General features: G+C 35.9%; 1 protein-coding gene across 1 annotated transcript in view; it reads left to right on the top strand.

Annotated features, from left to right (window-relative positions):
- HYDIN (HYDIN axonemal central pair apparatus protein) overlaps positions 1 to 15941 on the top strand; it is a 431085-nt gene that overhangs the window by 87947 nt on the left and 327197 nt on the right. The window contains exons 3-4 of the mRNA XM_024735584.1: positions 5541 to 5698; positions 7469 to 7594. Of these exons, the coding sequence (XP_024591352.1) occupies positions 5564 to 5698; positions 7469 to 7594 (261 nt within the window). The 5' untranslated portion in view covers positions 5541 to 5563. The remainder of the gene's footprint in view (positions 1 to 5540; positions 5699 to 7468; positions 7595 to 15941) is intronic.

Genomic DNA, 15941 nt, shown 5'->3' on the forward strand with positions numbered 1-15941 from the left:
CCAGGGCACGAACCCGTGTCCCCTGCATCGGCAGGCGGACTCTCAACCACTGCGCCACCAGGGAAGCCCGATATTTCTTTTTTTGAGTTATAAAATTATGAATTCAGTTTCTTTAATAGAGTTATTCAAATTATCTATTCATATTAAATTGTTGTAGTATGTGTTCTTTGAGGAATTGAAGCAGTACATCTAAGTTGTGAAATTTATGAGTGTGGAGTTGTTTATAGTGTTCCCTTATTATCCTTTTGATATCTGTATGGTTTGTCCTCTCCTGTTAAATTCCTAGTATTGGTAATTTGTGTCTTCTTTCTTTGCTAAAGGTTTGTCAATATTATTGATTTCTCCAGAGAATCAGATCTTTGTTGAATTAATTTTCTCTATTGCTTTTCTGGTTTTAATTTTATTGGTTTCTGCTCCTGTCTTTATTATTTCCTTCTGTCTGTTTGCTTTCATTTTATTTGGTGTTCTTTCTTCTGAACTTAGGAGCTTAGATGACACATTTGACTTTTACTGCTTTCTAATCTAAATATTTAGTGTTATAAATTTCAACACTGTTTTAGCTAACTTTTCAATATTTTGAAATGCTGTGTTTTCATTTTCATTCAATTCAGTGTGCTTGTGGATTTCCCTCTTTGACTTATGTATTTATTTACAAGTGTGTTGTTTAGTTTCCAAGTGTTTGGAGAATTTTGTGTTATCTTTCTGTTGTGCATTTCTAATTTGATTTCACAGTGGTCAACCAGCGCCCTCTGTATGATTCCAATTCTTTTAACTTTGTTGAATTTTATTTCTTGGCCTAGGAAATGGTCTATCTTAGTATATGTTCCTTGGACACGTGAAAAGCACATGCATTCTGCTGTTGGGTGGACTGTTCCATAACTATTGATTAAATCATGTTGGTTGTGTTAAGTTCCTCTACATCTTGTTAATTTTCTGTTTAGTGCTTATATCAATTGTTGAGAAAGAGATGTTGAAGTTTCCAGCTACAATTGTGGATTTGTATAGTTCTTTTCATTTTTTGCATTATATATTTTGAAGCTTGGTTCAAATCACACATTTTAAAAGTTGTTTGGTGCACTTATAATTATGATTGCTATGTCATTTTGGTAGATTCACCCTTTTACATTATATAGTGTCCCTCTTTGTTCCTGATCTTTTTTTTTTTTGAAGTCAACTTTATCTAATATTACTGTAGCCCTTCTGGCTTTCTTTTGGCCAACTTTTGCATGGTATACCTCTTCCATCCTTTTGCTTATAATCTACCTGTATCATTATCATTGAAGTGATTCTCTTAATTCATAACTATCCTTCCTCCCTCTCTCTCTCTCTCTCTCTCTCTCTCTCTCTCGTGTGTTCATGTTTGCACACACACACTCTTTATTACTTGAGTGAAGTAGGTCATTTTCCTATAACATTTTCCACATTCTAGATTTGGCTTAATTTTATTCTTACAGAATACACATGTTCCTGCATTTCTTGATCTCCTGCAACCTAGCTGGTAGGTCTAGAGACTTAATTAGATTTAGGTTTAGATTGTTGTTCATAGTTCTGCACAGGTGGTGCTGTGTACTGCATCACGTCAGGAGGCACATAATATGTCTAGTTTTCACTCTTTTAGTGTTAAGACTGATTTAGAGGGCTCAGGTGTTGTTAGCCTGATTGAGCCATTATAAAGTTCTTCAGCAACATCCTTTCTAATGGTTTTAACATTGATGAACCTTTGTTTCATTAGGGGCTGCAAATGGTGATTATTTTTCAGTCATTTCTTCTGCATTTATTAGCTGGAGTTCTTCTATGAAGAATAATTTTCTGTCATCAACTATTTGGTTAACTTGCAATGCAATTTGTACAAAAATGGTACAGAATAAATGGTTGATTCTTCCCAGTTATTATTTCTAAAATAATTAGTCTGGTGCCTTAGTAACTTCCAAAGGTGGCCAACGATTTTTTTTAAAATATCTTTTGAACTCCGAGTTTTAAAGACTAATCCATTGCAGACTTTTGTTTTTGTTTTTGTTTTCTCCAAATTGTCCTGTCTTTGGTGAATGGAAACTCCTTGAAGTGGCTCTGGGCTCCTTAGATACAACCCTAGTAGCCTTTGATAATGTACTTATTTTACAGTATAATAGAATGTTCCAAGTTCATCTTATACATTTCATGCCCCAGACCTTGAATTACCCATTTCTCTAAGGAGTTATGGTTTCTTTTAGTGGGAAATGGTGTTTAAAGACCACATTATGTCCCTGGACTGTCATTGCTTACTTAGCTTTCTTTGCTTCTGGGGTCTTTCAGTAGGGAGGTTATTTAAAAGGAGAGAATAATCAAGAGCTAAAACTCAGATTTTCTATTTAAATTTAAGATTATAGGGCTTCTTAATATAAGAACTTTTTTTTGTTTTATATTTTTAAAATGCTGAAATGCTTGGCTCCTAGCAATATTGATGTAGCTACTTGTTTTTAAAATATTATTATTAATATTATGACCAAACAATAAGACTACTATACAATGAAGATATATAGTCAAAAACCATGTTTTAAAATTGGTTGGAATAATTGTTTGGTGTTACAACACCAATTTGATATACAGCAAGGTTTATTTGTTTCACTTTTCAACTTTTAATAATAGATTTTTCAAAATGTTTTAAAATATATATTTTAATAACTTTATTGAGGTATAATTCACAATTCAGTTCAGGATACAATTCACCCATTTAAAGTGTACATACAATCCACAGTTTTTAGTATATTCATAAACACGTGCAATCATCACCACAGTCAATTTTAAACATTTTCATCATTTCAGAAAGAAATCTCATACCTTTTAGTTAACACCCTTCTATTCCTTCATTTCTCTCAGCCCTTTGCAACGACTAATCCATTACTTTCTCTCTAGAGATTTTCCTGTTCTGGTCACTTCATGTGAACAGACTCATACAATATGTAGTTTTTTGTGACTGGCTTATTTTATTTAACAAAATGTTTTTGAGGTTTTTCCCTGTTTCTGTGATCCAAGGGGATGCTTCAGTCTCATCCTGGGTTCTGGGATTTTCACAAAGGTGTCTTGTCTATGGATGATTGCTAGTTGGTCTTTTTGTGAGGGGAATTGAAGTTGGCAACCACCTATTCCACGTTGGTGACATCACACTGCCTATATTATTTTACACTGTAATAATTATGTGTATTGAATAGTGTATACTGTGATTGTATATGATTTATTGTTTGTCTTTAATATGTCTTCTTTGCTTTTTCTAAAATTGCTTTTGGTATTTAGGAAGGTGTATCTTTATATTCAGTAGTTTCTTTGTATATAAACCCTTTATAGTGCCTGTATTGTTATCTATTACTGTATAACAAATTACCCCCAGATTAATAGCTTAAAACACTGAATATTTGTTTTCTCAGTTTCTGTAGGTCAGGAATCTAGGTGAGGCTTAGCTGGGTGCTTCCTACTCAGGGTCTCTCATGCATCTCCTGTCAAGCTGTTGCCCAGACTGCAGTCATCTTAAGGCTCAACTGGGGCTGGCAACTCTGCTTTCATTCACATGGTTGTTGGCAGCCCTCAGAAGATCCACTGCCAAGCTCACTCATGTCATTGCTGTCAAGGCTTGGTTCCTCACCACATGGGCCTCTCTATAGGTTTCCTGAGTGTCCTTACAATGTGGTAACTGGTGATTCGAGAGAGCCAGGCGGTGCCCAAGATGGAACTAATTTTCTTTATAACTGATCTCAGATGTGACATCCATCACTTGTGCTGTATTATATTTGTTAGAATACCTAAGCACAGCCCACACTCAAGGGGAGAGGATCATATAAATATATGAATGCTTGGAAACAGGTATCATTGACTGCCATCATAGGGGCTTTCTACCATAATTCCCTTAATTCTCCTTTATTCTATCTCGTTAAATGCTTTGATTCCTACCTAGTACTTATATAGTTGTTAATCTTGTCTACTTTTCGGCTGTCTTTCTTTTATCTTTTCATTTAAAATTGCATCCTTTCTACTTTGTCAGAAAATATAACGTTTAAATTCTATTCTTCTCCTTATGTCTTCAACATTATTTTAATACCTGTACAATTATATATATGAAATGCTCATCATCAGTCCTTTTGCTGAAATTCCCCAGCAGCTTTTGGTTGGATGAAGCCCATCCTCTAGTATATTCTTCAGGAAGGGAACATGTTTATAATATTCCCTGGGCTTTTGCATGTTCAAAACTCCTTTTCTGTAGCCTCAGTGACTGAAGGAGAGCTTGGTTCCTTCTAAAATCCTTGGCTCCTGCTTTGTAAAGTCTTTGAAAAATGCTGCTCCTCTGTTTTCCCCCCGCATAATTTGCTTTTACAAAGTCCAATGACATCTAATTCTCTTGCCCTTGTACATTATTTTGACTTTTTGCCTGGATGCTAATTTTTAAAATTCTTTGAAGCCTAGTAGTTCTTCTAAGACATGACTTATAGTTGATCATTTTGGGTCAGTTTTCCTGGGTACCTACTAGTCCCTTTTCATTGTTTTTTTTTCTGGAATTTTTCTTGGATTATGGCTTTAAATATTAATTTCCCTCCAGTACTTTTTCTTCTTCATGGGCTCCAATTATAGCATGTTAGAACTTCTTTCACTCTCTTCTATTCCAATCATTTCTTTCTCTGATCTTTTTTCTTATTTTAAAATTTCATATTCATTTCTTTGGGTGTTTTACTGCTTCATTTCAGTGTACCTTATTACATTTTCATCATATCTCTTTTCCTTTATGCACTGCTTTCCCCTCCATTTTGGTCTGGTAGTGCCTTATTGTCTTTTGAACTTTTAACAATTTTAAGGTTTTTTATTTGACATTGAATCAAGCTTTTTTTTTTTTTTCCTGCACAGGGTTGAACAACCTAGCCTGCTATTATTAAAAGTAGAAATCCCTACATAGTCATAAATGGACTTCCAAAGTTGCAAGTGTCCTGCTAGAAGTATATGGAAATATATGCAAAGGGGAGATGTCATATTTCTTTGCTTTGGAGGTATTGGGTGGCTGTTTAATGCCTTGTTTATTACTATAAACTTCAAAAAAATTTTCACAAACTTCTTTTTCCACGTATCATCTCATGCTGCCTTTTTCAATTCTCTGCCTAGGTGTGAAGGTTTGAAGCCTTATATTTATTGTGTTTGAAGGGTGCCATGAGAGAGAATTGTCAAATAAGCAGATAAAGTAGCAAACTATGAAGTATAGTTATTGAGCAGTTTTTGTTTATTTATCTGGAGAAGATAAAAGTACCAAAATATAGTAACTGCTTATGTTTTCATGTCTTCCCTGAGCTTAGTCCAGAATCACTTGCTTTTTTCTAAAAGCGATCCTAGACTTCGGGATAAGGCTAAATCTAGACAGATTCATGGAATAGACTCCTACAGTTAAGGCATTTGTTCCAAGCATTGGATGTATTTTTGAAAATCGCTATTTTCTAAACCTTCGTATATTGGAAAAAGCCTCAAAAAATGTGACCTGTATTCAGGAATTAACTGTATTTATTCTAAAACTATTTTTTTTTCACTCTTAGGTATACAAAGGAAATAACTAAAAATGACAAGTAGAAGTCTTGAGGAGTCCATGGGGGCTGTTCAGACGGGGCTAGTCAGAACGCTTAAAGGATTCCAAAGCAAGATTTTGCCACCCCTGAATCCGAAGGTGGTTACAGAAGAAGAAGTAAATCAAATGGTAATGTATAAGAGAATTTCAGAGTAAAATACTTAATGCAGTCTTTCTCCTCAGGAGAATGACAGTTGCTACTTGACATTCTCAGAATATCAAACAGAATTACTGGCTGATAATACCCGTTTAGTTAACATGGGTAGATTGCTGCAGAGCACAGTTACCTTTTAAAGCTTGGGGAATTTTTGAAATTATATACATCAAAGTAGAGGCTTAAATTAAATTGCTTAAGTTAATCAGTTGAACTAAGACTATGCAAGCAAATTATTAAGATTTTGTAAATATTAGCTAGAACCTTAAGAAACTGTCATTTATGTAGTTCAAAAACAGTCAAATATCAGGATTTCATAGGTGTAACATATATAATCAATTACCTGTTGATTGGCAAGAGTTATTTTTGTTTGTGTATTTGTAGAACATAATGCATTAAAATGATGACTATATAATATCTAGGAAAAATGCATAACTTTTTCTGTCCTTTATGATAGAAAACAATTACATTTTTAATGAATTCTAATGATTTGGTGAGAATTGAATTATAAACTACATGCTATGGAAATACCAATAACAATTTAAAGTGTTAAACATTGGGTTCACTGCATTTTAAAAACTAGTCTCAGGTTATTTCCAATTAGAAAAATAAAATCTATCATTTTCTTTTGTGATTGTTCTTGTTTCAGCTTTAAAGTAACTCCTTACTTTTTGCTTGTAAGAGTTTATTTTTATATAAATCACAACACAGCTGATACCTCATAACATTTTAACATTCTAATCTGTGTTCCAATCAAAAGGAATCTTAGAAGCTATATTAGAACTATGCCTTCATTTAAATGGATTCAATCACAAAAATTAAATTTGTAGGGAATTTGAAGAGCATTGATTTTAACCCAAGGCGAAATGAATCAGCTAAACTATACACCCCTGAATGTTTTAAGAAGTCTTGGCACATACTTAAGCATTATGTTGCTGCCAGTGATCATAATCTCTTTGCATATAAAGTAGCCCTAGAACAAAGTGAACATTCCAGAGCAACAATCAATAGTGATTGGTCTTGGGTAAGCCCTTGCTGGTTTATTTAAATGATAGGTTACCTTTTTTTCTCAAAACAGTAGAAAGTGTTAAAGAATTTTGTGTTCTTGTTTGGGTATGTGGATGTGACTGGCTGCTGAATCTGATGATTGACTTAGAGCTCTTTTAAAACAAGGTCTAAATGTGCTCTTACGATTTCTAAAAAGTTCAAACTCGTTCCTAAGCAGCACAGTCATACTTCCCAGATCCTTTACTTTATAAGATTTCTCTTTAACCTGATATAACATGATAAACACCCAAAAGCTTTACTTGCATGTTGTAACTTCATTTGAGAAATAGAAATATTTCAAGGAGGATTAGCCTCCTTAGCTCTGAAGCCCTTAAGTGATTTTAGAAACCTAGAGTTTTATGCTCTTCTGAGCATAATGTTAAGCTCTTTGGTCATGTTCCCGTGCAATTTCTTGCCCTTCCTCTCCCCCACCCCAGGTTCTTTTGTGTGATTCCTTCAAAATCATAAGGAAACAGCAACCACATATCCTTTCAAATTATTGTGCAAAGAGCTCAGAAGTGCACGGGTACTTCGCTTGTATTATTCAGTTATTTTAAACGTTTTATAGGGGAACTTAGTGGCATTCCAGAATTATCCTGAAAGCTGCAAACACAAATTATTCATCACTGGCACTTATGAAAGCACTTTTTCAGTATTACCATTTATGAATCTTTGGCTCCTGTTGCTTTAAATTCTAGCTGACTCCCTCAGAGTTCCTGAAGGAAATGTCCCTCACCACAGAGCAGAGACTGGCCAATACACGTGTGATGTGCCGACCACAGATCACTGAACTTTTAGATATGAGGGAAACAACACATCAAAAGGTAGCTGCTTTCTGTCATACTTGCATATAAAGTAGGTCCTGGAATAATGTGAATATTCTAGAACAATAAGAACTAAGCAGTACTTATTGTTCCTGGGCTACCTAGTCCCTTATTGGGTTTGTTTTATGTATTCTTTTTCTACCTCTGTTGATCTTGATATCTATAATTTGATACAAAAAGAATTACACAATACAATAACTTTTAAAAAATATTTATTTATTATTTTTATTTATTTATTTTTGGCTGTGCTGGGTCTTAGTTGTGTCATGCGGACTCTTAGTTGTGGCATGCATGTGGGATCTAGTTCCCCAACCAGGGATCGAACCTGGGCCCCCTGCATTGGGAGCATGGAGTCTTACCCACTGGACCACCAGGGAAGTCCTCAACTAACTTTTGACTAGTCACATTTCTTCCTTAGCTACTTCTGGACACCATTGTTTACAGATTAGGAGTAATCCCAAGAATTATATTAGCCAAGCCCAATTAGGTTGTCCTCCTAGTGTAAGAAATCCCTCCTTACCTGAGCTGTCATAACTAGAAAGGAAGAAGGAGGAACTGTTTATTAAAATAGGCATTTTTGTCTATTCTGGCTGATTTCCAATAACAAATGTATCCTTTTAGTCTCTAAAGAATAGCTATTTTAACATGTTTCTGTATTCTCATGTAAACCATACATTCCAGGCTTTAGGAGTATATGTTTTATAAAGTAGTTCTTATTTCCTACATTTTAATTAATTTCTTGAGTTATATGCTTCACTTTTTTGCACAAATTATGGTATGAGCCTCCATCAGTTAAACTGCTGGAGATTAGCCTCCTCTCAAAGGGTTCCCAGCTATTCCTGAGGGTTTTTCAGAGCGATTTCCCACAAGACAAGTGAGTCCCTCAGGCTCTTTTGCTCTCCTTGGCATGCCATTGCCACCCCATAAAATTTGCTCTTCTTCTGAGCACTTCTAGCTTTAGCTATTCATTGTTTCCTCTCTTTCCCATAACACCCTCTAACTTTGAGAGCAGGGAACACAGCTTTCTCCAAAGCTAATTCATCCTAATTAAGGGCTAACTGCTCCTTTCCCAGAGCATAACTAAGACCAGACTATGTGTATTGTTCTGTGTGTACTGCTTGTGTGTGCGTTTTAATGTATTTTGATTCCTGCTATGAAGGATGAAGAAATTAGCGTACCACATCTCATCTTCTTGCCTCTGTCCTCCTCTGTCAACTCAGTCAGTTATTTTTTACTTTGTTTTCCAGAGTTTCATTTGTTTTTTGGTAGATAGTCATACTCTTCTCATTTCCTCCAGAAGAGATTATGGAAACTATATTTCCTTGATTTTATAAATTTGATAATATTTGCCTATTGCCTTTATAGGTGAACTGCAGATTTGTTAGATGTAAAATTCTTGGGTCACACATTTTCCCCATAAGAGATTTGCAGGCATTTTCTTCACTACCTTCTGGCTTTAAATGATGATATGCGGAAGTATGCAGCCTAATATTTTAGCTTGTATGCCCAAAGATTGTTTATTCTTATTTGATGCCCAGTGATTTTATTAGGATGTGACTAAATTTTTCCTAAGACACTACGTACCATTATTTTATTTTTAGAAAGTTTTTCTTGAATTATCAAGTATTTGTTCATGCCATTTTTGTTTTTATGCTTTTTAGAAATATCAATTGTGAACATGCTGGATCTTCTTTGTCTGCCCTTCTACACCTTGCATTTCCTCCCTAATCCATCTTAAACTTTCTGTTCATTCCCATTTCATTGTAATTACATTCATCAACTTATCCTCTGTATCCCTTACTTTGAGTTGTGTGTGTGTGTGTTTCTCTTAAAATTCATTCTTAAGCTTGACCAGTTCAACACACCTGGGTTGTCTCACAGCATTTTACAGTTAGTTTCTTTTTTTGTACTTTTTAATTCACTTGTGTCTCAGATATCACTCTTCTTTGGCTTTCTTCCTACTTAACTGGTTGCTTTTTTCTTATTTGTTGGATCTTTCTCCTCTTCCTGTTGGCTAAATATTGGAGTTCCCCAGTACTTGGTCCTTAAACTTCTTTCTCTTCTGAACTCATTCCTTAGGTGACTCCTTCCAGGAACAAGGCTTTAAATTTCACCTTTTAAGTGATTGCTTTCATAATTATATCTCCTGCTATGGCCTAGCCCCTGAACCCTGGATCATATATTCAGCTCAATGTGTGATTGGCAGCTCAAACTTAAAATCCTTAAGAGCTAATTTTTGCATTACATTCTTTCCCTAAAGGCATGATCTTTCCTCTTTTGTCTTTCCTCCCTCCACCATGTAATACCCCCATTTATCTATTTTCTCAGGCCAAAAACCTTGGTGTTATCTCTGATGCCTCTGTTTTTCTCACGTCTTATATGAAATCCAAAACAAGGGCTAATAATCACAAATATGTCTTTAATCCAACCACTTCTCACCACCTCCACCACTGCCATCCCAGTTCAACCCACCATCATCTAGACTCCTGAAATAGCCTCCCTGTTTCCAACTCATCGCCCCGTTACCAATTCTCCACAAAGAAGTAAGAGTGGTTTTTATTTTATTATTTATTTAAAATATTTATTTATTTATTTATTTATGGCTGTGTTGAGTCTCCGTTGCATGCGGGCTTTCTCTAGTTTGAGTGAGCGGGGGCTACTCTTCGTTGCGTTGCGCAGGCTTCTCACTGTGGTGGCTTCTCTTGTTGCAGAACATGGTCTCTAGGTGCGCGGGCTTCAGTAGTTGTGGCTCGCGGGGTCAGTAGTTGTGGCGCACGGGCTTTGTTGCTCTGTGGCATGTAGGATCTTCCCGGACCAGGGCTTGAACCCATGTCCCCTGCATTGGCAGGCAGATTCTTAACCACTGCGCCATCAGGGAAGTCCCAAGAGTGGTTTTTAAAAATGTAAATCAGAACATGTTACTTCTGTGCTGAAAACCACCTAGTAGCTTCCTGTTACCCTCATAGTTATAAGTTCCTGCATTATCTGATCCTGAGTCCTTCATAGTCTTTTCCTTCCTCTCTCCCCCAGCTCATTCTCCTCTAGCTGCTCTCCCCTCTTGCTGCTCTTCAAACACTCAAGGATAATTCTCACCCTAGGGCCTTTGCATTTGTTATTCCTTCTAACTGGAATGCTGTTCTCTCAGATCTTTGCGTGACTTGCTTCAGATCATTTCCTCAGAGAGGCCATGCCTTGGCTACCTATCATAAAGAGCAACCATCCCCCATTCACTCTGTCTCCTTGTCCTACTTTGGTTTTCTTCATAGACTTATCACTGCCTGACCTCATATTATGTATTTCTTTTTTAAAAAAAATATTTATTTATTTACGTGGCTGTGCTGAGTCTTAGTTGAGGCCCATGGGATTTTCGTTGCCGTGTGTGGGATCTTTAATTACGGCATACAGGATCTAGTTCCCTGACTAGTGATTGAACCTGGGCCTCCTGCATTGGGAGTGTGGAGTCTTAGCCCCTGGACCACCAGGGAAGTCCCTATTTCTTTATTTTTTATCCATTTCCTTAAGCATTTCAGCTTCATGAGGCAGGGGCTTTATTGGCTTTGTTCACTACTGTATGCTCAACATATGGAAAATATTAGAAACTCAATTAGCATTTATTGAATGAACACATGAATTTTTCATCTCTTTGTCATTGTGATTATTATTATCACTCATCTTTGAAATAAAGAAGGGAATTCTTCCTGGACTTGCTGTTTGCAGGTAGTTAATGTTGAGGCGGGGCTCGGTAGGGTCACAGAGCAGCAGGAATTCTCCATGATTCTAAGGGCAGCTCTTTATGAAAGCAAATCATATGTATGTGTTTATTTGGAAGGGAAATGAGAGGAAGGGAGGAGGAGTAACTGAGTTGTGTTAGCCTTTTCTTCTCCCCAGAGTTCTAACTTAGGGATTCTTATGATTCTTTTTTTTTTTCTTATGATTCTTTTACCCTGTCTAAATGATGGACTCTTCCTATAAATATGCATTTTGTGTATTTTCCATGCAATTGTCAGTAGTTCAGTGTAGATCTTCTTTAATTTCTGTCGATAATGGTTTGTAGTTTTTCCAGGTAAAGTTCTTGCACATCTTCCATTGGATTTATTCCTATGTATTTTATGTTTTAGGATGTGATTTTAAATGATATTGTTTATAAATTCCATTTCCTAAATGTTCATTGCTAGTACAAAGAAATATAATTGATTTTTTATGTTGACCTTGTACTCAGTGACCTTGATAAATCACTTGTTAATTCTAATTTATCTGTAGGTTATTTTGAATTTTCTAAATAAACAAGTTTTTGTTCTGGGGAAAATGTCAGTTTTGTTCTTGATCAAAACTTCTAGTGTTAAAATAACCTTCTGTTTCTGAGATAGACTCAACTTGGTCATGTATTATCTTTTTTATATATTGTAGGTTTCAGTTTGCTAATGATTTGCTTTTTTTTTTTGATCTATGGTTCATAACCTATAATTTTCCTCTCTCTTACTGTCTTTCTCAAATATATGAAAGTTATGCTAACAACATCATCATTAAATGGAAGACATTTAATTTTTTGTTTTTCTTTTTCATTGTAGTTTACTATAGGACATTATAGTTCCCTGTGCTATGCCGTAGGACCTTGTTATTTATCTATTTTATATATAGTAGTTTGTATCTGCTAATCCCAAACTCCTACTTTCTCCCTTTCCCACCCTCTTTCCCCTTTGGTAACCATAAGTTTGTTTTCTATGTCTGTGAGTCTGTTTCTGTTTCATAAATAAGTTCATTTCTGTCATATTTTAGATTCCACATGTAAGTGATATCATATGGTATTTGTCCTTCTCACTTACTTTACTTAGTATGATAACCTCTAGGTCCATTCATGTTGCTACAAATGGCATTATTTCATTCTTTTTTATGGCTGAGTAGTATTACATTGTGTATATATACCATGTCTTCTTTAGCCACTCATCTGTCAATGGACATTTAGGTTGTTTCCATGTCTTGGCTATTGTAAGTAGAGCTGCTATGAACATTGGGGTGCATGTATCTTTTCGAATTTAAGTTTTATCCAGATATATGCCTAGGAGTGGTATTGCAGGATCATATGGTAACTCTGTTTTTAGTTTTTTTTAAAGAACCTCCATACTGTTCTCCGCAGTGGCTGCACCAATTTACATTCCCACCAACAGTGTAGAAGATTCCTTTTTCTCCACACTGTCTCCGCCATTTGTTATTTGTAGACTTTTAATGATGGCCATTCTGACCACTGTGAGGTGGTAACTCATTGTGGTTTTGGTTTGCATAATTAGTGCTGTTGAGCACTTTTTCATGTGCCTATTGGTTATCTGTATCTCTTCTTTGGAGAAATGTCTATTTAGATCTTCTGCCCATTCTTTGATTATTTCTTTTCTTGTTATTGAGTTGTATGAGCTATTTGTATATTTTGGAAATTAAGCCCTTGTCTGTTGAATCATTTGTAGATAATTTCTCCCAGTCTGTAGGTTGTCTTTTCATTTTGTTTATCATTTCCTTTACTGTGCAAAAGCTTATAAGTTTGATTAGCTCCCATTTGTTTATTTTTGCTTTTATTTCTGTTGCCTTGGGAGACTGACCTATGAAAATATTGGTACGATTTATGTCAGAGAATGTTTTTCCTATGGTCTCTTCTAGGAGTTTTATGGTGTCATGTCTTATGCTTAAGTCTTTAAACCATTTTGAGTTTATTTTTGTGTATGGTGTAAGGGTGTGTTCTAACGTCATTGATTTACATGTGGCTGTCCAGCTTTCCCAGCACTGCTTGCTGAAGAGACTGTCTTTTCTCCATTGTGTATTCTTACCTCCTTTGTCAAAGATTAATTGACCATAAGTGTGTGGGTTTATTTCTGAGCTCTCTGTTCTGTTCCATTGATCCATATGTCTGTCTTTGTACCAAAACCTTGCTGTTTTGATTACTGTAGCTTTGTAGTATTGTCTGAAGTCTGGTAGGGTTATGCCTCTAGCTTTTTTCTTTTTCCTCAGTATTGCTTTGGCAATTCTGGGTCTTTTATGGTTCCATATAAATTTTAGGATTAATTGATCTAGTTCTGTGAAAAATGTCATAGGTAATTTGATAGGGATCACATTAAATCTGTAGATTGCTTTGGGTAGTATGGGCATTTTAACAGTTTAATTCTTCCAAACCAAGAGCATGAGCTATCTTTCCATTTCTTTGAATCATCTTCGGTTTCTTTTATAAATGTTTTATAGTTCTCAGCATATGCCTTTCATCTGCTTCATCAGGTTTATTTGTATTTTGTATGTGATTTTAAAAACATTATTTATTTATTTATTTATGGCTGCATTGGGTCTTCATTGCTGCGTGTGGGCTTTCTCTAGTTGCGGCGAGTGGGGGCTACTCTTCCTTTGGTGCGCTGGCTTTTCATTGTGGTGGCTTCTCTTGTTATGGAGCATGGGCTCTAGGCACGTGGGCTTCAGTAGTTGTGGCTCGTGGGCTCTAGAGGGCAGGCTCAGTAGTTGTGGTGCACAGGCTTAGTTGCTCCATGGCATGTGGGATCTTCCTGGACCAGGGATCGAACCTGTGTCCCCTGCATTGGCAGGCAGTTTCTTATCTACTGTGCCACCAGGGAAGCCCATATGTGATTTTAAAGTGAATTGTTTTTTACTTTCCCTTTCCAGTATTTCATTGTTAGTGTAAAGAAATGCAGCAGATTTCTGTATGTTAATCTTGTATCCTGCTACCTTGCTGAACTTACTTATCAGTTCTAGTAGTTTTTGTGTGGAGTCTTTGGAGTTTTCTATATACAGTATCATGTCATCTGCATATAATGACAGTTTTACCTCTTCCAATGTGGACAAATTTTATTTCTTTTTCTTATCTGATTGCTATGGCTAGGCCTTCCAATATTATGTTGAATAGAATTGGTGACAGTGAGCATCCTTGTCTTGTTCCAGGTTTTAGTGGGAAGGCTTTCGGCTTTTCACTGTTGAGTGTTATGTTGGCTGTGGGTTTATCATAAATAGCTTTTATTATGTTGAGATATGTTCCCTGTATACCCACTTTGGTTAGAGTTTTTTTTTATCATGAATGGATGTTGAATTTTATCATATGTTTTTTCTGCATCTATTGAGATGATCATGTGGTTTTTGTCTTTTCTTTTGTTGATGTGGTATATCACATTGATTGATTTGCTTATCCTTGTGACCCTGGGATGAATCCAACTTGATCATGGTGTGTGATCTTTTTTACGTGTTGTTAGATTTGGCTTGTAATTGACTTGTAATTTTCTTTTTTGGTATTGTCTTTGTCTGGTTTTGGTATCAGGGCAATGGTGGCTTCATGGGATGACTTTGGGAGTGTTCTTTCCTCTTCAGTCTTTTGGAAGAGTTTGATATAAGAGTTTTGGTGTAAGTTCTTTGTGCATTTGATAGAATTCCCTAGTGAAGCCATCTGGTCCTGGACTTTCGTTTGCAGGGAGTTTTTAAATTACAGGTTCTATTTCATCTCTAGTGATTGGTCTGTTCAAATTATCTATTCCTTCTTGATTCAGTTTTGGTGGGCTGTATGTTTCTAGAAACTTACCCATTTATTCTAGGTTGTCCAATTTGTTGGCATATAATTGTTCATAGTATTCTCTTATGGTTTTTTGCATTTCTGTGGTATTGGTTGTTATTTCTCCTCTTTCATTTCTTATTTTGTTTATGTGAGTCTTCTCTTTTCTTCTTGGTGAACCTGAACAGAGGTTTGTTGATTTTGTTTATCCTTTAAATAAAACAGCTCTTGGTTTTATTGGTTTTTTTCTACTTTCTAAAAATCCCTATTTTATTTATTTCCTTTCTGATCTTTATTATTCCCTTCTTTCTGCTCACTTTAGGTTTTGTTTGTTCTTTTTCTGATTCTTTTAGGTGGTAGGTTAGGTTGTTTATTTGAGATTTTTCTTGTTTTTTACGGGAAGGCCTGTATTGCTATGAACTTCCCTCTTAGGACTGCTTTTGCTCTGCTCTCTCTCTGTTCTGCCTGTTGCAAACTGACTGCTGCACTCTCCTCCGAGCCTCTGAAGCTTCCTTTCTGTCCCAGCTGATCACCACGCCAGTGAAGGGGCGTGAGGGATGAGGGAACCTTTCCTCTTTCACAGCTCCCTCCCAGGGGCGCAGGTCCTGTCCTGATTCATTTATTTTTTTTCTTTCATCCTACCTGGTTATGTGGTAATCTTTCTTGCTATTTTGGTGTTATGATCTTCTGCCAGCACTGAGCAGGTATTCTGTGAGAATTATTCCACATGTAGATGTACTTTTGATGTATTTGTGAGAGGAGGTAAGCTCCTCATCCTTCTATTCTGTCATCTTGATTTGGCGACCCCTAATTTTTTGTCTT

The sequence above is a fragment of the Neophocaena asiaeorientalis genome, unplaced genomic scaffold (genome assembly GCF_003031525.2).
Source record: "Neophocaena asiaeorientalis asiaeorientalis breed wild unplaced genomic scaffold, Neophocaena_asiaeorientalis_V1.1 scaffold40, whole genome shotgun sequence".
Lineage (NCBI taxonomy): Eukaryota > Metazoa > Chordata > Mammalia > Artiodactyla > Phocoenidae > Neophocaena > Neophocaena asiaeorientalis.